Source organism: Saccoglossus kowalevskii, chromosome 21 (assembly GCF_978046115.1).
Source record: "Saccoglossus kowalevskii chromosome 21, keSacKowa6.1, whole genome shotgun sequence".
Taxonomy (NCBI): domain Eukaryota; kingdom Metazoa; phylum Hemichordata; class Enteropneusta; family Harrimaniidae; genus Saccoglossus; species Saccoglossus kowalevskii.
In genome coordinates, this window is record NC_140661.1 from 3739047 (window position 1) to 3763651 (window position 24605).

Consider the following 24605-nt stretch of genomic DNA (forward strand, 5'->3'; position numbering starts at 1 on the left):
TGCACGTTTACGTACCTGTTAGGAGTAATGACATGGTCAAGTCTCCAAGATGGTGATAGAAGTCATCATTACCAAAACCAATAATAACCATTTCACTAGCAATAGTTATCTGCATCTATGAAACCAAGTATATACAACCAGAGACATCACTGTTATTATGTTGTGAAAACATACAACCAGGGTTAAAAATAAGAATAGACATCACTGTTATTATGCTGTGAAAATCTTAACGATCTGTTTCTGTGCAACCCACTCCAAATAAGTCAAGAATTCTTTTAACGAAAAATGTTAATTTTTTGTAGTGTATTTACATAGCTGCATGTGTTTTACATAATTACTGTCAATGACATAGCCCCTGTTTGTATTGAGTTACAATCTCATAAAATGAAACATATATAGTATAATCTCATACACACTCTCAGACTTTTCATAAAGAGTAATACCAGAATTATGAGGTAAAATAGAGGAACAAACTGAGATAGAGAACATACTGTAAAAACATTGAAATAGCCACAGGCCATTTTAGCAAATTAGATGCAATGCATATATTAACAAGTCATTGTCAATGACACGTCCCCGTTCCGTTCATATTTGAGTGACATATACATTCAAAGCAGCAACAAAATGTATGTTGAACTGCATTCAGTAAAACAAAATAGCCACCAGTCAGCCATTTTTCAACACAATCCAAAAAAAAATTTAAACTAAATTTGCCCATGCATGACTAAGATTCAGTTTCGGTATGGAGAAAATGTGCAATTTTTGTAAATTTTTGACCTTAAAAGGACTGGCCCAAATGCACAGGCATATGTATGGTATAATGTATGATGTGTACGTGAAGTTTGAACTTGATCTGTCCAGGCATGTCCGAGATATGGATCGAAAACTAAATAATTAAAACAAAATGGCCGCCAGTTGGCCATTTTGAACTTGATCCGAAGAAAAATTGGTATGCATCAAGCTTATATTATGTTTAATATGTGCACTAAATCTGAACAAAATCCATCCATGCATGACTGAGATCCGGTTCCGGAATTGTGAAAATACGTGATTTTGATGCATTTTCGTTCTTAAAATGGCCATCATTCAGCTATTGTTAAGCGGATCATGAAACAAATGCACATATCTATTTGTAACATGATGTACCATGTGTGTGTGAAGTTTGAACTTGATCAATCCAGACATGTCTCGGATACGGATCCAAAACTGAATTCTTTAAAACAAAATGGCCGCCAGTCGGCCATTTCGAACTTGATCCGATAACTGAGATCCGGGTCCGGAATGGTGAAAATGTGCGATTTTGATGCATTTTCGGCCTTAAAATGACCGCTATTCGACTATCGTTAATTGGATCATGAAAAAAATGCATGTGCATATGTCCCATATAATGTGTGATGTATGAGTGAAGTTTGAACTTAATCGGTCCATGCATGTTCGAGATACAGGTGATCACGGACGCACGAATGCACGGACGCACACAGGGCAAAACATAAGTCCCTGTTTTCGGACTACGTCCGAACGGGGACTAACAAATTAAGCTATACACATACAATATTAACAAATTTAATTCAGCTAAATTGTCAAAAATCTCAATGTTAGAATATACTTTCTTTTAAATTAGCGAAATTGCGACTTAGCTAAATAGCAGGCTAGCTAAAAGGACATGTTTTACACTGGTCTCTACATGAATCTGATAGTGTGCATACAATGTAAGAAAACCAGAGTGAATTAAAACTACAGCAAGACACTACCAGTACCTGGATAAGCTTAAGAGCAAATTCTGTAACATTATTTTCTTTTTTCTCCTCTTTCCTTTTTCCTCTCTTGCTTTTGTTTTTATTGGTTTCTTTTACGGTTTCTTCAGTATTCTGAATTTTCTTTGCGACAACAGGGATAAGTTCAACATCAGTCCAGGAAAATAAGTTATTAAACACCTTCATCAGTTTGTCAATGTCTTGATCCTGTAGGAGATTCAGAAAATATAAACAAAATAGTTTTTTATTACTGAGTCAATATATTTTTACATTTGAGAATATTCAGCATTGGAATTTAAGATACTGCAAAACCATTTATTTTCACTGGCATTTAAGTTCGTTATTTCAATGCTTTGAGCAATTTATGAATTTGTAGGGAAACAATAAACTATTTTTATTTTACATGTTCATGTAGATTTAATTTTAGATTTAACTTATTAAATAGTGAAATCAAAAACCAGTTAATAATTAATGCATTTACAGTTATGTAATTTTAATCACATGACCCTGTTTCATAATCTCATGCCTGATGCTTGCATTTGCATAAATTTTTAATTGGATACAAGTTAATTTAACGATGACTTTGTATTATAATTTTTTGAGAGAAAACAAAAATACTGTCACACACAAGTCAAAGAGTTATTAGTATAAGCTAGATCCTCAAAATATGACATACATGTACACGCCTCTGCTTCTGTATTTTAAGCAAGTATCAACTGATAACTGTGTTTTGCACATTAAGCATGAATTCAAAGTTGTCACATCAATAATGTATGATTATAGTATAACTGTACTTACCTGTGTACAGACATGGATTTGTAGTTTACAATATGAACACCAGGCATTTATAAGAAACTGATCACTTGTAACATCAGACAGTTCACCGTTATTTTTCAACCTGAACTCAATACATTTCTAAATTAATATAATCAAAATAAAACAGAAATTAGAGAGAATATAAAACCATGTTATCTGAGCATATCATTACTGTAATAACAGTACCTTTGTAACTATAACTGGTATTTCCCAGTAAAAAATCTCATACTTGAGGTACAAACACTAGTCATAGAAATGCAATATTTGTACTAAAAATTGTTGGGGCTCGGAAAGTGATCTTTGAGGGCATATATTATAAATTAAATTGGACGTCAAGGCAAACAACATAATGAACCTGATGAAAGAGCTCCACAAATGTAGGAGAATGAAATTTACAGCTTTTTTTTTATATCACTTTATTAAACTTTTCGTCAGTATTATGTAGTTCACCATCTTGATTCTCCAGTAAAGGATTGGGTGATACATAGCCATAGTTGTAATTAAGACAATAATGACATGTTCGAATATTGAATTTTGGTAAAAATGGCAACAAGTCGGTCAAAGTTCAGGTAAATGAAAAACAAATAGATGTGCATAATTATGCATTTCACTATGACTCGTCTTTGTATAAATTTTGAACAAAATTTGGTTCAGCCATGTGCAAGAAATGTTGACGGATGGATGTATACATGCACAAAATCCCAAACATGAGAACTAGTAATAGATCAGGTTACTACACTATCTACCTTGGAAATTAATTGAAATAAGACTATTAGACAAATTTTCAACTGTATCTTTAATGTAAAGATAACATAGATGACATACTAATGAACAACATGCATGTTCAAGTTTAAAAACAATTAGATAAAATGACTAGAGTTCTTGTAACAATAAGAAACAAGTATTAAGCCACATTTTACTATTACAAAAAACACACCAAAAATCAAACGAGAGTTCATAAATTTGATATCAGTCAGATAAAAACTATTTGAGTTTTTGTAACAAGAAAAAAGTTAATAACTAGATAGAAATCCCCCCTCATATACCTTGTCCCTTCAATCTCATTACGAGCAAGAAAAAAACACAGACTTGGTGACATTATTATATACCTGTACATTCTTTAGAATATCATTGACTTCTTTTAGCTGTGTTGTACCAGATTCTAAAACAATACTTCTACTTGTTTTTTGACACAAGATTCTTGTTAGAAATCTCAACGCTAATTCCGGTTGTGGTTCAACTGGTTCTTTAAACTTCACAGATTTCTTTGTTTTACGCTTTGTCTATAAAAAAGAAAAGCAATTAATAATACAATAAAACAACTACCCAGGTACCGATAGTATCTGTGTTTTTTTAAAGTTTATGATTTTAGGAATGAAGCAAGTGAAAATTGAAAAACGATGTCACCATTGTCTTTGAGTGCAATGCATCATGGGTATAAATTGTTGACTCCATACATGTATCTACAAAGCACTATTACTACGGTAATTTATAAAAGTTTAATTTGTTGTTCTTGTAGCTTTATAAACAAAATATAACGATGCATTTGACACCTTTGACATTCAAGGTTTCACAGTAAATGCTTCTGTACTGGTCTATGATCTGTATTTGTTGGTTTCAATAAAAAAACAGAGCTTTGACAGATATTAGATTATTCGACTATTAATTTCAAAAATACTTTGACCACTCAAGGCTCAAAAGAAAACAAAAAACTGGAGATCATACCAAAATATATCAAACATCTTTAATTACAAGACATTGTGAAAACTCCTATTCATTTTCTTTCTTTTCACTTTATATAAGCATATAATCGCTAACAAATCTACACAAACCTTATCAGAAGCTAAATACAAGCATTGTTTATTTAAAGCAACAAAATAATTGACTTGCAGCCATCATCTTCACATGGCTCTCATCATACCTTAGATGCTGAGGGTGTAGCAAGAGATTCATCAGGAATAGTCAAACCAGCATTTAACCAATCGGTAATCAGCTCAAATAAAGATGATATTCTACCCCATTTACATAAAGAATCTAACATTACACCAAAATATTCCTCCTTAGCATCACCACACAAACCTTTCAATTTAGATAACACACTGCCACTATGGAAAGAAAATACAATGATCAATGCTATGGGATACAACAAATGACTTATCTTACCAGTATGTTATGTAATATTTTCCGTAATTTATCATTTCAAGTTACCAAAAGTTTAGATTTGCTGATAAAACCATTATGGTGATAAAAATGAAAATTTGTCAGAAAGATAATCAAACATGATTAAACTGCCACAGGAGACAAATTCAGAAAAAATAAAATGGCAGTTGTATGTCAAACATGTGAACAACATTCTTACAATGTTTTATTACACTGTTGTGTATGAGGTTCAAAAAGTGTAATAATTTGGCTAAATAATATCACTTATGTGATATACTTTGCAATGAGTGTTACTTCAGTTCTTTTGTATCATTGTGTATCACTTGGACTACATGTATAATGGAAATATGGTATACTTGACGGAGGTAGAATTACAGACAATATATGTATAAGAGAAAACTTACGTGAAATATGGTATACTTGATGGAGGTAGATATCCAGATAAGAAGATGAGGGAATTAACAGCACGATTACTCTGTGAATATTGAAAAAACATATATATTTCAGTACAATAGCCATGACGATAACAATTTCACAGTCTTACTTTATTATCTTACTTTTTAGAATTCTTTATTTTATTTTACTTAAAGTGCCTGTGCAATGATCACCCTCACGTTTCCCATTTTAGATCTGTGTCCCACTGAAATGGGCAGTTATTGATGTTTTTGCTGAAAATGATTACTCACATCCAAGTAAATTTGGGATATTTCTCGTGTTGTAGCCACGCCCACCTATCCTGAAACGGTCAACTGTTTCCGGATTTCCGACTCTCGCCGAAAGTGCGCCACCAAATGACAAAATGTGAGAGGAAATCATACCCCTGAGCCGTAATAACACTGGTCATTCAGTATACTTTTAAACGATATACATTTTTCTATTTTTTTTTTTTTTTTGAGAGAGAGTTTTTAGATGTTGTGTTGAGGGCAGCTGCAGTGAAACGTATAGTCATAGTGTATGTATTCACACGTTTCTAATCGATCCGAAGGTGCGACATCAGTGGACGGAAGCCACTTAATCGCAGATTCTTTTTTTTTTGGAAAAACTGTCCTCGTCCATGAAAAAAAAAACTACGGTAGGTTTAAAGAGAAACACCGACAACGTAAACCTGGCGCCAAGGCGGATTTCAGAAGAGAGAGAGACATCCGGCAAATGCGTTGACTTTTTGTGCGATCCTGATTATCGTTTTATAGAGACCATTTAGTCCCTGTTAAGTAAAAGGTAGCAATTATTTTGACAGTGACACGAAAACCAAGCGTCAGACAAACAGAAAATAACACCAGCCCTTACACACTGCTAATTGTTTTCATTTTCGAAGGCTAAAAGTTTCTGAATTGTTTGGTGATTGGTGTTGAATGTCGAATTCACACCTCTGTTCTTTTTTTACCTCCATGCTTGCAGCTTGATCTGCGTAATAATTTATAATCAAAGAAAGCTTAGAAAGAACTCCCATGTGCTGAGAGTATTGGAGACACATTAAATATAATTTGAAATTACTTAGCTGAAAACTAATTATGCAAATCAGAAAATTAACATGAACAGATTTGATTGTAAAACTAATGAGGTCTGCGCAATGTAACAAAAACTTTATGTACCAAGTTTAATTGAAATGTGATTAGAACCAAAAAATTATGAATTATTATGCTAATTGGGGAAATAATATGAACAGAGTTTTACCCCAAACTAATTAGGTTTGTACATTGTCCTAGAGCATCTTTGTACTAAGTTTCATTAAAATGGAAATTAGTACTTTAGATATCAGTGTGAAAGCTTAAAATTGGTTAATTATGCAAATTGGGTAATTAATATGTACAGATTTTAACCCAATTTTAATTATCCAGGTCTGTCTATTGTCCTACAGCATCCATGTATAAACATTCATTGATATGTGATGATTACCCGCAAATAAGCGCCACCCTCAATTAAGAGCCACTCAGTGAAAATTTGTTACATTTGGCCCTCCATTAAGAGCCACCAAGAGTTGAATGGTTTTGTCAATAAGAACCCTGAAATAAGCGCCAGCCGCCCGGTTGTTTACAATCAGGCAGACACCGAGCTTGTCATGCCTCACTTCCACCTGCATTGTTTATTGCCCCACAGAAGGTGTGAGACAAATAAAGATTATCCCCATAACTTGCCTGATGTCCTGTGTAATTGAGAACGGAAGAATGATAGACGAAAGAAATGCACTGAGAGCGTGAATGTGACTGTCAACTTGTCCATTTTATATTTCTGACACACAATCGACCAATTCACAAACTATTCAGTAGTAACTACTAGTATGTTTTTTGCCGAAACACCGAAGGACACGTTGAGATATTCATTGTCAATGTTGTCTTTATAACCAAGTAAACAACGTCACGATTTTAGAACGCTTTTATCGGAAAATCGGAGGTATCGAAAATACATTCTCACAGACGGACCGGAACAGAAAGTCAGCAGAAAACAAAAGATTTTTTCCTTAGCGTGGGGGGAATTTTGTTAGCGTGGGGGAAAACAGAGGTGTTAATCCGGTCATGGCAACGTTTGAGGGATCGTGACGTAGCTCCGACTGTGAGAATGTAATGATTACGCAGCCCACTCTCGCTGATCGTGATTTTGGGTTATTATTTGCATTTTATTTGAGACGTTCGTTTTTAGATGATTCGAGACAAAATGTTCAGGGAAGTAACAAAATAACTGGCATTAGTTTGGAGAGGACTCTCTTGCCGAAAATAATCAAAATTGAAGTCGAATGGATTAGTTCCACAAACTTGCGCGATCAACTTGTCTTACAGCAAAGTGAAGTCTACGTGACCCGCCTGACCCAAATATTTAAATTAGCTATTTGTGAGAATTGAAAATAATCTGAACTTGTACCAATCAGAAAATGCCTTGTAACAGGCCTGGGCTTTCGTGAATGATTTCGTCTCTCCGATTGGTCACAGGAAATTATTTTTAATACATGTAATTGTTACTTTCTCGGTATCGTTTCGTATTTGGTTATATAGGGGTGGGGCTATAGTTTGACCCTGTTTGCGTGGACTGTGAAGTACGTGAATATCATTATAAGCTGGCTTGATTATGAAACGGAAATATAAACCAAAGCTGTACTGTCAGACGTCTAGCGCAATTAAAACAATGCCCAAGTACCCAAGCTGTACAAATCTATAGAAAAACGTGTTTTTATTTATTGTTTTTGCCATAAATACAAGTGATTGGGCATCATTTTTATCATTCGTTCCATGCTTCCTTTGCAAGTATGTCCTCTCCTGTCGCTGCTGATCAGATCAATTCTATCCGAAACTATTTTATATTGTCACCAAATCAACCACCACGCCAGCCACAGCCACGCAAGTTATTCCCAGTTTTCAAGAAAAAAGTTTGCCGTACCAAACTTGGTAAACAATTGTACAAGTGATTTGAGTGTTGGGTCAGACACTGAGAGTGCTACAAAATCCGACTTCAGGCATCGCTACGCATTGTCAGTGAAACGTGACTTCAGGCATTGCTACACATCGTCGATGAAACGTCGAATCGTCGTATTTATTTGACATTTGTTATTCCCATAACAGTATTTTTACAGAATAAATTAATTGCAATGATACATCATTAATAATTACTTGTCTGTTTTGGTTGTGTGTGTGTGTTTGCCTATCCCCTTCCCTATTTCACAATGAAAAAGTTTGATGACCCTGGTTTAAGAGCCACTGGCTACAGGGTTGTCAATATGTTACCTCAAATAAGCACCACCCAGAAATGAAAGTGTTACAAAGTGGCTCTTATTTGAGGGTTTTTATGGTAGTACCTGAGATATCAGTGTGAAAGTTGGAAATTGGTTAATTATGCAAATTAGGTGATTAATATGCACAAATATTTACCAAAAACTAATTGGGTCTCTGCATAATTTTAGATTCATTGAAATGTGATGATTAGTACTTTAGATATCAGTAGAAAAGCTGAAAATTAATTATGCAAATTAGGTAATTAATATGCACAATTATTTACCCTGAAACTAATCAGGTCTCTGCATAGTCCTAAAGGATCTATGTACCAAGTTTCATTGAAATACGATGATTAGTACTTGAGATACCCGTGGAAAAGCTGAAAATTAACTAATTATGCAAATTAGGTGATTAATATGCACAAATATTTATCCGAAACAATCAATCTGTGCATAATCCTTGAGTATGTAAGTACCAAGTTTCATTGAAATGTAATGCTCACTACTTATATCAAAAGCTGAAAATTAATTAATTATGCAAATTAGGTAATTACATGTACTGATATTACCATAAAAACTATCAGGTCTGTGCAGTGTCATATGACATCTATGTACCAAGTTTCATTGAAATGTGATGATTAGTACTTGAGATATCAGTGGAAAAACCGAAAATTGACTAATCATTATGCAAATTAGGTAATTAGTATCCACGGATTATTACCAAAAACTAATCAAAACCTAGCATTAGTTCAGAAAATCTATGTACCAAGTTTCATCAAAATCCAATGAGTGGTTGTTTAGATATCAGTGGAACAGTCATGGAACCACTAAAAAATAGCTAATTATCATGCAAATTAGGTAATTAATATGCACGGATTTTTACCAAAAACTAATCAAATCTGCGCATATGTTCAGAGCATCTATATACCAAGTTTCATCAAAATCCAATGAGTGGTTCTTTAGATATCAGTGGAACAGTCATAGAACAGCTAAAAATTAGCTAATTATCATGCAAATTAGGTAATTAACGAGCATGGATTTTAACCAAAACCTAATCAAAACCTAGCATTAGTTCAGAGCATCTATGTACCAAGTTTCATCAAAATCCAATGAGTGGTTCTTTAGATATCAATGGAACAGTCATAGAACAGCTAAAAATTAGCTAATTATCATGCAAATTAGGTAATTAACGAGCATGGATTTTTACCAAAACCTAATCAAATCTGCGCATTGGCCCAGAGCATCTATGCACCAAGTTTCATCAAAAACCGATGTATGGTTCTTGAGATAGCAGTGGAACAGTCGGACACACACACATACACACACACACATACAGACACACTAACTGCAAAGACTCCCATTTTGTGCTACGCACATGGGAGTCAAAAATAAGAATCCGTGCTTGGTCAATGTGTTTCCACCAAATAAAGTTTTAATATGATGTTATAATTATGACAATCACGCCATGGATCACGCTAACTCGAATCCACTCTGAATTTATCTGTATGTGTGTCGATCTTGATTATTTTTGTTATCCAATTAAACGCCGCTTTTAATGCACTTGCCCTCGTTGTGATCCGACGCGTTCACCTAATTCAACAAAATGTCAATTTATTTCCATGCGGCTGTCATTTATTTATTAACTGTGATTTGTCGGTTTTTTTTAATTATTTTATAGTGATCACTATAGTCTAATGTTTAGAATGTCAAAATATGTTCTCTTTTATTTTAATTTTGAAAGTTTTACTCAGACGATCGAATAAAACAGTGTAGTGACGGGCCTATTAACCTGCTAAATAACGAGATAATTCCAACTTCAAATCCTATTTTGTCCAGCGACAGTGTACAAACGTGCGCCGGTGTCGGTGACGTTCACGATGACCAGCTACACCAGAACGGACATATTTCACATCTAACTCAGCCCCATGCAACAAAAATTGATACTATGTGTTCATTATGGTCCATTCTTCCTCGACGAACAAGTGCATAAGTGACAATTTAGTCAAAGACGAGAAAACTGTACAAGAAATTTGCCTTATTTACACATATCGGCAATGCGAGCTGCCATGCGACTTCCTCTTCTGACGTCACAAGGGGAATTTCTGTATGCAAATGAGAAGCTAATGAGGAGCCGTGTTTTAAAATACACAAAAATAAAGTTGCCGTAGACTGAGTTTAAAACACATTTTTTCACTTATAATAATTCATGCTTAGAAACATAAAAATTAATAATATTTATGTATCAATGGATAATTTTAGGCGTGAAAATAGCAGCCATTTCACAGACACTTTAATATATTTATGAACTGTTTACAGATCCAATGAATTATCCTGACCTCAGGATAACACTGTTTTACAAGCACAAAATATACTCTGGATTTCTAATCACTATTTTGATATTTAATAGCATTCACTGGGTTTTAAATTCTTAGACATTTTCAGAGGTTCGCATGGATTTAATTTACGAGCTACAGTAAAATTAAAATAAAGCAAATAAAATATACATTAACACTATGTTGCTCAAGTTCTATGTAACTCCATTAGAGAAGACTTAACATCACCACTAGTTGACATCAGGCATGATTTTTTTATTCTGTGAAGCTACCTGGTCCATGTGATGCCAAGCTTCCTGACCCATGTGATGCCAAGCTTCCTGACCCATGTGATGCCAAGCTTCCTGACCCATGTGATGCCAAGCTTCCTGACCCATGTGATGCCAAGCTTCCTGACCCATGTGATGCAAAGCTTCCTGACCCATGTGATGCCAAGCTTCCTGACCCATGTGATGCCAAGCTTCCTGACCCATGTGATGCCAAGCACCATGTGGTGATAATTGACTATATTTGCTCTTTTGAAAGTAAATCTACATAAGTGCACATAAACCACAAATAGGCCATTCAGTAATAACAGTGTCAGTTATGTAAATGTTGCTAATAGAGCAAACATAATAATTCTGCATGGCATGTAGTTCACTTACCTCAAGATTACCCATGCATATGGGCATGATATGACTGAATCTTTTTACCAACTTCTTTTCCAAGTCTTCATGCTGCAATAATGAGGTGAAGTACACAAATCAATCAAACTTTTCATTCCAGGAAAGTTAATATTTGTGTTTTTGAATGTGCAACCATAAATTGAAAGGTAACTTGTTTCTAACTTCACAAGTAAATTGATAAATATTATCCAAATTGTTAAGTTATTAGTTTTGCAACAGTAAATTTTGCTCCACCAGCATGTACACTAGCAGTCACCCTTTACACAGCAGTAAATCAATCAATCTGTCTATCTTCTTTATATTTCCATTTTGAAGAGACTACACTAAGATTGGTTATTCTTTGAGGATACCAGAGAATGCTTTGTTGTTGTTTGTGGACACAAGACCATGGCTGGTCATGTTTGTGAAAAGATTGGTCAGTTTTTGCGAAGACCTGAGTATTATTGGTAAATATCAAATTCATAATGAATAACCGAACGTAGTATTGCAACTGTTTCTAACATACTAGTAACCTACCTTTTGTAATTCATAATGAATTACAGTCCACAGTATTGCAACTGTTTCTAACATGCCCTCGATGATTTCAAGACTGATGTCCTCACTCAAACCACCAGCATTCTCTTTATCATCGTCTTCTTCATCATCAGCATTAGAAGTATTTTTGTCAGCTTTCTCTTTCATCCACATTAAAACTGTTTGACCAAGGTAACACATAAACTTGACTGCAGAATAGAAAGAGTATAACAACTTATACTGTAAAATACTTTATTTTAACTGAAAAGACAATTTGGCTGTTTTGTATAAATCTTATTTTCACTGATTTATGATGAAGTTGAATGTAAGATGTAGACAAAACTACCGTTAAAATCCGCGGTTTATATTAGGGACATATTGCAATCACTAAATGGGCGTGGTCATTTTTTCCCCACATCACTTGCACAAAACAAACAATACACCGTACAATCATTTGAATATAAGCGTAACTCCAATTTAGATGTCAGAGAAGAGTGATAAGCCTCACGTCACAAAAAAACTGTTCACATGAAAAAAAAATACTCTGAATATTTAATGTACCGGTAATATGCATTTTTTTTTTATTTTCTTCGTAACGGAAAGTATATTCTGACAGGAGTTTCAAATAAAAACAAACATTAATGCATTGCTTAGTAGAAAATGATCATGGTACGGCACTAAAAAAGTACGGTACCATGGGTACGATAACGCAATCCGGCCATGCTCACAAGTGAATTTGTTTTCCCGACTGTTGAAATTGTTGATTATTTACTCAGTAGTGATTATAACAACGGACGAAAATTAAATTCGTTGAATTGTTATCAAATGCAAGTAAAATTCAACTTAGTTTCACCGTAAACAAATTATTTCGGTCACATGTAAACGATCGATGCGACATCCGCCATGTAGTTTGAATGCACGTGAGACATTACTTGACCGGGTAGGTCAAGTCGCTAATTATTAACCAATCAAAATGCTGGATGGTGCCCACGTGTTCAAATTACCTTAGTTCATATAAATATGTTAATGACAGTTCACAGACTTAATGGTGAACGAAACCCGGAAGCGATTTACCGATAATGTAGTGCGATCTTTTGGCTTTGATTTCCATGGGGAAAACGACATGACTTTTTTTTTAAATCTGTTTTCGACAGATAAACTGAGCATTGAAAAAGAATTTAACAGTTTTTCGGTGAGAACAGCTCATTGTCAAAAACTTGCGACACACTGACGTATTCATAAGGAGTATTGACAAAAGTTGTCACAAGACAAAAGCAGTTTCACTGCGTGTTTGACATCCTAACACTACTGAACAACATAGAGGTGTGAATATTTTTAGGCACGTTGTCGAAACAAATGAATAGGATTAGGAACAATGTACCAGCTCGTTGAAACAAAGTCGGTCACGGTCTTGTTGAATTGGGGGTGCAGTTAGTAATAGATACTTTTCATGTTTTAAATTTTTGTTGAGAACTCTTTAACACTGAAGCCGAAATCGGGGATGCAGTTACTATTAGGTATGCGGTTTATAATAGGATTTTAACGGTACTGTAAAATAATTTATTGTAGCTGGAAAAAATTTTTGCTGAAAAGACATTTTGGGTATTTTGTATGGAATTTAATTTCACTGATTTTTGACAAGTTGAATGTAAAATATAAGAAAAAAGATATATTCATTGGATTTTATTTTCACTGAATCATTCCTTCAGCGAAAATGGCGAACATTTATTCCAAACGAAAATAAAGTATTTTACAGTTGATTCATCTCTTCAGCAAAAACAAGTTCCCAGTGAAAATTAAGTATTTTAGAGTAGTCAGTGCAGAGAAAACTTGAAACTTTTCTTGCCGCATTATGAGATTTCTAAAAATACTTTTCAAATGAAATACAAATGATGCTTATTATTTTGAGACTCCTTTTCACTACCTCCTTTCTCAACCAAATTTGTCTGCACTTTCTTCTTAAATATGAAATGAGCCCTAATTTTGGACTCAAACAATTTGGCTAGTTTTGTTCCAATATTCTGAAGGAAAGTGCGGACTACATATGGGACTATTTTGTGATGAAAAGAGGGAACTGGTGGTGAAAAGGTTAATTGATGTTTGTGAGCCCAGTACAACAATCATTTAGATTCACCCCAAATAAGCTGATATTGCCATACCTGTAGCAGCAATAGGCATGTGTTTAGTAGAATTCTGATAAAACACCCTGGCAGCTAACTGGTTCATATTCAATAATGCAATACAACGTGATGCCTGTATCTGTACTTCTTTTTCAAGTGGCATAAATGAACTGAATACCAGCTTTACCAGTCGACGTACAATACATGGAGAGTCTAGTTCAATCCTCACAATAATCTGATCCATGGGGACTACATTCCAAAACTGTAAAATAAAGACAGCAGCTGGGTAAATACAGACATGCCACTCGACACATGCCAAAACATGTGTGTGAATGGTTAGGAGCGAGTCTGCATGTGCCAAAAAACTTGATCTTGGTCCTGAGCATCTATCTTAATTAAATGCAAACTGTTCCCCTTACAAGCGTGTGGCGTGTTACAAACTGAGATTTGCTGCCTGACGTTCAGCACAAACCAAAATCGTGCCATCGGTGGTGACTATAAGAGAACACACACTGATTCATACCAGTATGACATGACGATGGAGGGGAGTGCAGCTATATATGGTAGGATGCTGTTACAGTAAGTAATGAATGAAATGAATGCAAACTGGCATCGCATATTTTTTGTGCTGCTCCAATAGGTTTTTTTTTGCAATGCTGCATCAATGTGAAAAAATATTTATTTTTTTCAAATCTTCTTTGCTGATCATGTGCACAATGACTCGTAATAAATACCATAACAAATGAATATGATTTCAATATAGCAATTATTATTTTCATCATATGTGTGTCGTTTTCCATGTTTGGGTCATTTTTCATAAAAACATTTAACATTACAAAGTTATAAAATTATTCTTTGTAATATTTACATAAATTACTATTATCAGCACAATTTACACATATTGGCGCAAGCTGACCTAGAACATTACTGAATGAGTTGATCTGCATATATTTACCTTGATGGCTCGGATTCCTTTGATTTTCAGCAATAAATCAGCCACTGCTAGCCTAACTTTCTCAGTTACATCATGTATACAATTCTTTAATGAAGGCAACAATGCTTTCATGTATTCATGACTTAATGGGTTATCCAACACTATAGCCAAACCCTGAAACAAGATATTACAAGCACTTGTGACACATTGTATATATACTGAATGAACCAGTGTTTAACCATGAATAAATGAAACACCAAACATTTTTCTTTAAACATGTTTCACAATGCTCAAAAGAGTAAAACAATAATATTTTGAATGTTAAAGTTGTATTTGAGATCATTTCTAAAGCTTTTTTTATGTACTGGTGTCTTGCAAAAATTCAATGACCATGGTGGACCGGAATACCCATGACCATGGCCAGAGCTGCCATGATGGTAAAACTGTTATGTTAAAACTTTGATGGTATGGACAGACCATGGTGGACCAGAATACCCATGACCATAGTCAGAGCTGCCATGATGGTAGAACTATTATGTTAAAACTTTGATGGTATGGACAGACCATGGTGGACAGAATACCCATGACCATGGTCAGAGCTGCCATGATGGTAAAACTGTTATGTTAAAACTTTGATGGTATGGACAGACCATGGTGGACCAGAATACCCATGACCATAGTCAGAGCTGCCATGATGGTAGAACTATTATGTTAAAACTTTGATGGTATGGACAGACCATGGTGGACAGAATACCCATGACCATGGTCAGGGCTGCCATGATGGTAGAACTGTTATGTTAAAACTTTGATGGCATGGACAGACCATGGTGGACAGAATACCCATGACCATGGTCAGGGCTGCCATGATGGTAGAACTGTTATGTTAAAACTTTAATGGCATGGACAGACCATGGTGGACAGAATACCCATGACCATGGTCAGAGCTGCCATGATGGTAAAACTGTTATGTTAAAACTTTGATGGCATGGACAGACAATGGTGGACAGAATACCCATGACCATGGTCAGGGCTGCCATGATGGTACAACTGTAGTGTGAAAACTTTGATGGCATGGACAGACTATGGTGAACCAGAATACCCATGACCATGGTCAGAGCTGCCATGATGGTAGAACTGTTATGTTAAAACTTTGATGGCATGGACAGACCATGGTGGACAGAATACCCATGACCATGGTCAGGGCTGCCATGATGGTAGAACTGTTATGTTAAAACTTTGATGGCATGGACAGACCATGGTGGACCAGAATACCCATGACCATGGTCAGGGCTGCCATGATGGTAGAACTGTTATGTTAAAACTTTGATGGCATAGACAAGCATGGTATAAAATGTTTTGCTCCATGTATCAAGACTGTGTATTACCCTATGTAGTCAGTGTTATATGACTTTCTCCAAGACTCTAATGGTTGTTTGCTATATATAACTACATGAACAATTCTAGTCTTAGAGATCAGAGTAAATGTCACAAACTTCTATGATCATTTATGATCATGGTAGTTCATGGTCACAAACAACCGTGGTTGATCAAGGTCTTTGATCATGGTAGTTTGTGTCATTTAACAACCAAGGTCGACCATGCTTGTCCATGATGGTTGACATATGAACATGAACTACCATGGTACATAAGAGACATATAACAACAATAAAATGTGCTCGTATGTATAATGAACTAAACCTACATTGAAAACTGCAGCTCTCACATCACTGGAAGCAGAATCATAAACCATGTCTCTTACAAGTTTCATTAACAATGTTTGAAGTGTTTGACTTGGAATCAATTCCCAAAAGAAGCTTGCAATTTTACAAATACCATTAACACCAATAGACCTCACCAATGGTGTTGGGTCTTCTAATAAATTCTAAAAAAACAAACACAGGAATGCAAGTGAAGTAAAGAGTGACATTTTCATTGTTAGATTATGTATGATTGGTTGTGTCCCATGATATGTATTTACAAGAGAAGAAGTAAAAATTACAGTATCAGCTAAGATATTTAAAAGACTTTAACATACAATGTATATAGTAAAATAAGCCATGAATAAACATCAGTAGTTACAGCACTCATGAGTTATGCATGTTGGAACCTGACTGATTAATTTTTATCTAGACCACTTGAAATCATGGCACATACATGTACAGTAGAACGTCGATTATCCGAACTGTTAGGGGAACATGCTTTTTGTTCGGTTATGCAAACAGTTCGGATATGCGATCTTGTGTGGGCGTGCTCAAGTTTACAGGCTCACTACACACAAATTCTAACGCACATGACTGTAATGAAATCAAACAATAATACATGTAGAGTACGTCATTAAAAACATTTTTATTTAATCAGTAATACATTGTAATAAAAATGTTGCATGCTGGAATGTTAAAAAGTGTTTCAAAATGTCCGTAAAATGTAGCGATAATAAAGTTCTTGGGAAAACCAAGTCCCGGAACCAAGTGAAGACGGATTTCTCTGAATGATCGTCATAGGCTGTTTTCGTTATCTTTCGTTTCAGTCCTGCACTTGAATCCATTTTACTGAAAAAATCCAGCAGCTTTTGTTTTGCCTTGATATCGGATATCATCGATTTACCATACTCGGTAGATAGATTGTTTGCGGTTTCGCCACGTTCTAGTCGATTTATAATTGACAACTTTGCGTCCAAATCAAGCACACCGCGTTTGCATTTCACTGGGGGTAGCCACGCCAACGCTAGATAAAAGACGCTGATAAAGTAAACAGGTGAAAGGTCGCTTCGTATTCGCTGTGTATAGATCGGCTAGCGGCTCGATGTTACCAGATTGCTCGAGGATTTTCGAATGGTAAACTGCTACAAGATGTCCCGATTTTATTGGATTCAGCAAAGTTTTTAACACCTAGAACGATTGACATAATAAATTGTTGTAAAAATCCAGGTTGGCTACTGTGATCATCGAACGTAAACACTTCGACGCTGTGAACCATCAAACGGCCCGCCGACTGTGGTCATTGGTTGCCGTTGTCTGCTGATAAACCATCAAAGAGGCACACCAAGGGGTTGTCGTTTCGCCTCTCTTTTTCACTGCACTATTAAACTGGCGTCGCTTCTGTGGCAAGACATCCCAGAAGTTATTTTCTTTCTTTTTTTATTCCGAAGAGGATGTGACTTCTCATACAGGACATTAAAATTAAAAATCGGAAAAAACATGGGATCGGCTCATGGCCGCGTTTCTTTGACGGCAGTGGAACTCCGTACAATTTTCCCGGGAAACGTATCCGAACTGCGGTGACTTACAACTTGGTAAAGTTAAGGATCTGACTGGAGAAGTGGAGAAGACATTTGATGAAGTTTGTGTTTTTAGGACATTTTTTATTTACAGTGGAACACTGGTGTGGCGTAATAGGCTTGTCTGAATTTAGGAAATTATTGGATACTGTAATTCGTTTCATTGTTTGCGCAGACACTGTAAACAATGAACGTACAAGTGAAAGACGTCGGATTACCGGTACATGTTGATAACAGCTTTATTGAAAGTGTTGCACCAGGAAATCACACAAGGCGACTGTAGTATTTATTGTTCACAGTTGACTTTTGTATTATACGGAACACAGCCAGACCTGCATACAAACTTTGGGGGACACACAGTAGGTTCGGATAACCGAACATTTCGGATAATCGACGTTCGGATAATCGACGTTCTACTGTATCATAATTTCAAATCTTGCTATGTACATGTGAAAACTAGCATTCTACTTTAAAATCAAAGCATACATGTATCTGATTGCTCATGACCTTCCCCACAAATTGCTATCGTGACGAAAACTACAGAATTCACAGTAACTTTCACCATGAAACACAAATACCAATATGATGTGTTATGTAAGCTTGGGCGAAACATACACCAAAACAAATGGAACAACCGTATTATTGAGTCTAGTAAATACAGTACATGTGAGCAATTATATAAACAACACCTACATCCAAAGTATCAAACTGTTTTTGCATCAGTGCATCATTCTCTTCAATAGGAGCATCCGGACGTTGTAATGGAAAAGCATCTATTAGTATAGATGCTGCATTAGCCCGTACAAAACCATTGGCACACTGTAATAAGAAACAACAAATCAACTATATAAATGCCATGAAGTAATAGTTGACAAGCCATTGAGAATACCCAGATACAGGTAAACAATTAACACTGACATGTGTCCGCCTATTGAATCAAAATATGAAACAAACACATATAAATAAACATGATGAACAATGTAACTGTAAAGTATTATTATAATCAGTAAAGGTATGTCAGAGACATGGATAAAAAAAAAAAGCATTTGTTAATACAAAAATATGAATTAAAACATACATTATTCTATTAATAAATTATTTATAGATGCAAGGCAAGTTTCACAACACACACACAAATGAGTACCTTTAGTGCTCGCCATAATATAGGTTCATATAATCTTTGCAGCATTTCATCAGTATTGTGATGAATCAATCTCTGTTTATGAATGTAACTGAGAAACTGAAATAGAAGAAATTATTTGTTACATAAGTACAAATGTTCATCTAATAAATACAACAGTTTATTTTAAGTCTAAGAAGACTTGTCATAGGTTTAGGTCTAATATCTCACCTGTCTAAGTAGACTTGCCATAGGTTTAGGTCTAATATCTCACCTGTCTAAGTAGACTTGTCAGAGGTTTAGGTCTAATATCTCACCTGTCCAAGTAGACTTGCCATAGGTTTAGATCTAATATCTCACCTGTCTAAGTAAACTTGCCAGAGGTTTAGGTCTAATATCTCACCTGTCTAAGTAGACTTGCCAGAGGTTTAGGTCTAATATCTCACCTGTCTAAGTAGACTTGTCATAGGTTTAGGTCTAATATCTCACCTGTCTATTAAAGTAGACTTGCAAGAGGTTTAGGTCTAATATCTCACCTGTCTAAGTAGACTTGCCAGGGGTTTAGGTCTAATATCTCACCTGTCTAAGTAGACTTGTCATAGGTTTAGGTCTAATATCTCACCTGTCTAAGTAGACTTGCCAGAGGTTTAGGTCTAATATCTCACCTGTCTAAGTAGACTTGCCAGGGGTTTAGGTCTAATATCTCACCTGTCTAAGTAGACTTGCCAGGGGTTTAGGTCTAATATCTCACCTGTCTAAGTAGACTTGCCAGGGGTTTAGGTCCACTTCTAACAGCATGTACAGCATGATCCATATAATCCTGCAGGCAATGAATCTCTATTTTCTCAAGATACGGCCCACTAGATGTTCTCCAAGCTCTAAAATAAATCTCTGCATAATTCTGCACCATGGTTCTAATACCAACACAAACATACTTTAAAATTAATACATTCTATTCTATTAACAATAAATCATAATCTGACAAACATTCAAATCATCATAACTGTTGGGCAGCCTAACAATTTTTACAAACTAAAACAATTTCTTCAGATAAGGTTGAAAATTATTTATTCTGTTAAAACTGCATCCATATTCTCAGCACAATTCACACATATATGTACATGAAAGAAAACCTTCAATGGTTTTCTGAAACTCATTTCATAGTAAACTCAAACATTTCCTTGTATAGCGACCACCCAAGGGACTTCAATAAAATTTTAGTTTTTAGAGACGTGTGGTCTTTATATGGTGATTGGATTATTTTTTGATGCATTCACATTTGACTTAATGATTGGTCTAGTTAAGAATGAAATGGTACTGTTGCAAAAACGAAATTTGAGTTGACCAAAATCAAACAAGTTCAGTTTGAAAAAACATGAAAATTGTTTTACAAGTATGAACAGAATGCTAAATATTAATTTGGTTTCTAAATAATAGAAAGAGTGGTCAGATAATGTAGTTAATATGCATATATGTTATGCATTGCGAGTGCTTAGAAATGGTCACCAACATTGATTGACTTTACCATGATCATGGCACTCTATGTTTCTCACATAGTGTTTAGTTTATTGAATATGATGAGACTTACTTGGTGCAAGACGGTAACTGTGTTTTGATAGCTCTATGAAGTTGTTCAATAAAGGAAGGATTCATTCCAAAAATAAAGCTTAGAAAACGACGACCCTGTGTAACAAAAATTGCAGAAGGTAAATGCAGCAATACATCATAGGGTAATACCAAGACTGGTCTATTAAACACACATATACCGTAGTTGTCCGAGTATAAACCCCTCCGGGAAAACGGCAAAATTGGGGGTGGATAAAAGTTAAAATTTTTCCTGAGCGATAATTTATGCTAATTTATTCATAACCAAATTGTCGTGTGTACGATACTAGAGTGTCTTCATTGACTAGCATTGTCATTGCGTAGCAGCAAATGATCACGGTTACGCAATCCAGTCATGCTGCGTTTCACAATTGTTGATTATTACTCACAGCAGTGATTATAATAACGTACAAAAATCGAATAAATGACTTGTAAAATGCTGCAAATTTGGAGGGGGGTTTATACTCAGACAACTGCGGTACTTTTTTTATTAATATAGTTAATAGTTGGCTGAATTAACATTTAAAGACACAATTATGTCTTGTCGTTGTAATAACTTTGACACAATTATTTAATTGGGTTATTTAACATAATAATACTAACTTCAACACTTTTTAGAAATACTGGAGAAACCACACACTGTTCTAACATGTCTTTCAACTCCATGCTTTTATTAGCACCAAAGTCTTGCAGTAGAAGAGACTGTCGAAGTAACCATAACCTTTTAACATCGCCTATCTGTAAAAACAAAGTTATTTAGCAACTAAAAAGATGGTTTTCAAGCGTAACATGAATTTACTCATTTTATATATTGCACGCATTCAGATTTAGACGTGCTTCTAATTTAGACATTAAGCGAAAATGAATGGCCACCATTTGTATCAAACCTTGACTGAATTATTAATAGACAATGTTAGAATCTCAGCAGATAGTACATGTTAGTTTACAAGATGTTTTGATTCTTCAGATGTCCATAACACCAATGTACTTTCAGTTTAATGTTGTTTGTTTCAATAATTAAAGCCTCAATTCGAGTCAAATCAAGAAAAAAATTTTGAGATGAAGACATTTTAGCAGCCAATAAATTACAAAAATCTGCTAAATAATTAGCTGGAAAATTTTTTTTTTTAAAGTAAACAAAAGTTTAAAGTTGTTACTCAGTTATTGTAACATATTACCGCACACGACAGGGTTACTGCCCATGTCCGGTCAAACGTCCACCCCCACTTTTGCACAATTTTTATATTCAGGGTCACATTCAGCAAAGCGCCCACCCCTTCAAAATGCCACTAATTTTGAAACTGGTTTTTGATCATTGCTTAACGAATACTGGTAATCGTTTGTATATGAAACAGCTTGGATATTGGTCGCTGTGAATATGTTGTGAATGCGAAGAACACAGCATTTTGATTGGTTAATAACAGACTTTGACTTATTAGGTCAAAGAACGTTACTGCAGGTCAAATTATGCAAATACATCATAGTGGAAAGTGTTTTTCATTGAGAGTTTGCATACAATCCAACACATCGTCAGTGGAGATAATGATGAAGAATTTGACTACAACTGTATTTCAACAGACTTTACTATTTTTAATCTTGTAAATTCAGGTGGTACATAATTAATATTATAATAAAATGTGCACATTTTTGTGACCATTTCTGTTTCTTCAAAGTCAATGGTAACACAACTAATTTCTTAATACTATTTTCCCTCAAAAAAGTAAAATCCCCCTCAATCTGCACTCTTAAAATTTTCCGAGGGGGGTGCTCGGAAAAGCGCCCACCCCTAAAAAAATCATGATTTTCTGAGGTGAGGACCGTGGGCTCTAACGCGGTGGAGTACGGTACATATGTTGGTTTTCATTATGATGGTAACAGCAGAGATTCAAATGAAAACAAACACAAATCATTTTGCTCCATAGTAATTGATCTATAGTCAGTTTGGTCAAGTTGTTAATTTAACTTATTAATTTTAAAGGTGATATAAATGCAAATCATTACTCATTATCATGATAATGTACAAACAATCAAATCTTTGGCTTGCTATTGAATTGTAAAATCAACTTAATTCCATCATAATAAATCCCAAACACTTGATGCAAAACGATATCCACCATTCTGTTCCACGATTGTGTTGATTCAAAACTGTTTCCTTTGACATGATAGATTGTTGGTTATTATCCAGTCACAATGCTATATGGAATACAGCCTGAATATTAGTGTAGGAAAACACAAGGAAGTGTTTTATTGATGTTTGAGTACAATAATTTTGGCAATGATTTCAATAGGTAACATTCGGAAGATAAATACTTCTTCATTGATTAGTTTAATACGATGAAAACTGTATTTTATTAACAGGTGTCAGTGACTATGAAAACATAAATTTGACTCGAAATTTAGACATCAGGATATAGTGAAATGTTCCAAAAAAAGCCATACCCAAAATAGAATATTTTTTTAAATAGGAAAGCTACACACTGATTTTTTGATTTGAAAAATGGGAATACATTCCACAAATTGCCAAACAAATATATATATATATACGAAACAAACAAAATCAATTACCAATGCATTTGGTTTCAAAGTGGAATTCAGTATAAATAAGAAGGCATTCTTGACAACTTGCTCCTTTTTTGGAAAATCTTTATTCCACCTATAGATGAAACAAAACATACTGAATAAGATTAATTGATATAGTGTATATGCAATCACTTTACTAGGGCAATTTTATCAATTTTGCTTTCAAAAATGGGTGTCCTCTCAATCCACAAGTTAAGTTCTGCTACAGTACAGTCTGAGTGTAAGTTAATATTTAGCAAGCTTAGCTTGCTTTAAAAACAGACATAAATCTAAATTGTGCAGAGTAATTAGCCCAAATATAAGCTGTACTTTGATGATAAGTTTATCATTACTGTGGGCAGTACAAGTAATATTACCAGTTTTCACCTACCAGTGTTCACAGAGCTTGGAGATATTGTTCTGTAACTTTGTTGCCGATTTAGGAAAATCTAATAAAACTCCTAAAAACAAAGATTGTAAAATGAGTTCAATACATTGTATGTCAAGTTTATTGTGTTAGTAATACACTTGGCTTTGTTTTAGAAAAAAAGTTCTTTTTGTACCCCCATTATTACCCAACTAACCCCAGCCCTGACATTCAAATGTATTATACCCCTCTAGATAACTACAGGTGTTCTTAGGAAGAGCATGTACAATTAAATTAGGAAGTGGCTGGGGTAAGGGTACAAAAGAAACTCTCTCCTTGTTTCATTTAACAGAATTTCATTAAAACGTAAAAAATTACTGATATCCAAATATATATATTATCGACTTGAAAACCAAAAGATTAAAAATCTATGAAAATAAATTACCATGTAATATAGAGACAATGTCTTGAAGAGACTCTGGTATCAACAGTTCACTCTCATTATGCACAAAACAAAATGCTACTGTCAATATTCCATTTAGAATCTCCATGGTAGTATCCACATTCTGAAAAAAAAAAGAATCAAATCATTACATTACAGTAATGCAGCCAAGTAAAAAAAATTAAACTATTCCCACTATAAAATGAATATCAGTTTACAGTTAACAAATCTGATCAAGAT

The 24605-nt window shown here is 34.8% G+C and overlaps 1 protein-coding gene across 1 annotated transcript in view; it reads right to left on the bottom strand.

The window, feature by feature from the left end:
- The window catches only part of LOC102807568 (condensin-2 complex subunit G2-like), a 33893-nt gene that overhangs the window by 6609 nt on the left and 2679 nt on the right, over positions 1–24605 (bottom strand). Inside the window, exons 3-21 of the mRNA XM_078010425.2 lie at positions 24369–24489; positions 23948–24017; positions 23563–23650; positions 21601–21735; positions 20981–21075; positions 20144–20306; positions 19417–19512; positions 18966–19091; positions 16698–16877; positions 15017–15169; positions 14101–14323; positions 11945–12150; positions 11408–11479; positions 5135–5205; positions 4492–4675; positions 3680–3853; positions 2553–2669; positions 1758–1961; positions 16–115 (exon numbers count right to left, since the gene is read on the bottom strand). Of these exons, the coding sequence (XP_077866551.2) occupies positions 16–115; positions 1758–1961; positions 2553–2669; positions 3680–3853; positions 4492–4675; positions 5135–5205; positions 11408–11479; positions 11945–12150; positions 14101–14323; positions 15017–15169; positions 16698–16877; positions 18966–19091; positions 19417–19512; positions 20144–20306; positions 20981–21075; positions 21601–21735; positions 23563–23650; positions 23948–24017; positions 24369–24489 (2578 nt within the window). The remainder of the gene's footprint in view (positions 1–15; positions 116–1757; positions 1962–2552; positions 2670–3679; positions 3854–4491; positions 4676–5134; positions 5206–11407; positions 11480–11944; positions 12151–14100; positions 14324–15016; positions 15170–16697; positions 16878–18965; positions 19092–19416; positions 19513–20143; positions 20307–20980; positions 21076–21600; positions 21736–23562; positions 23651–23947; positions 24018–24368; positions 24490–24605) is intronic.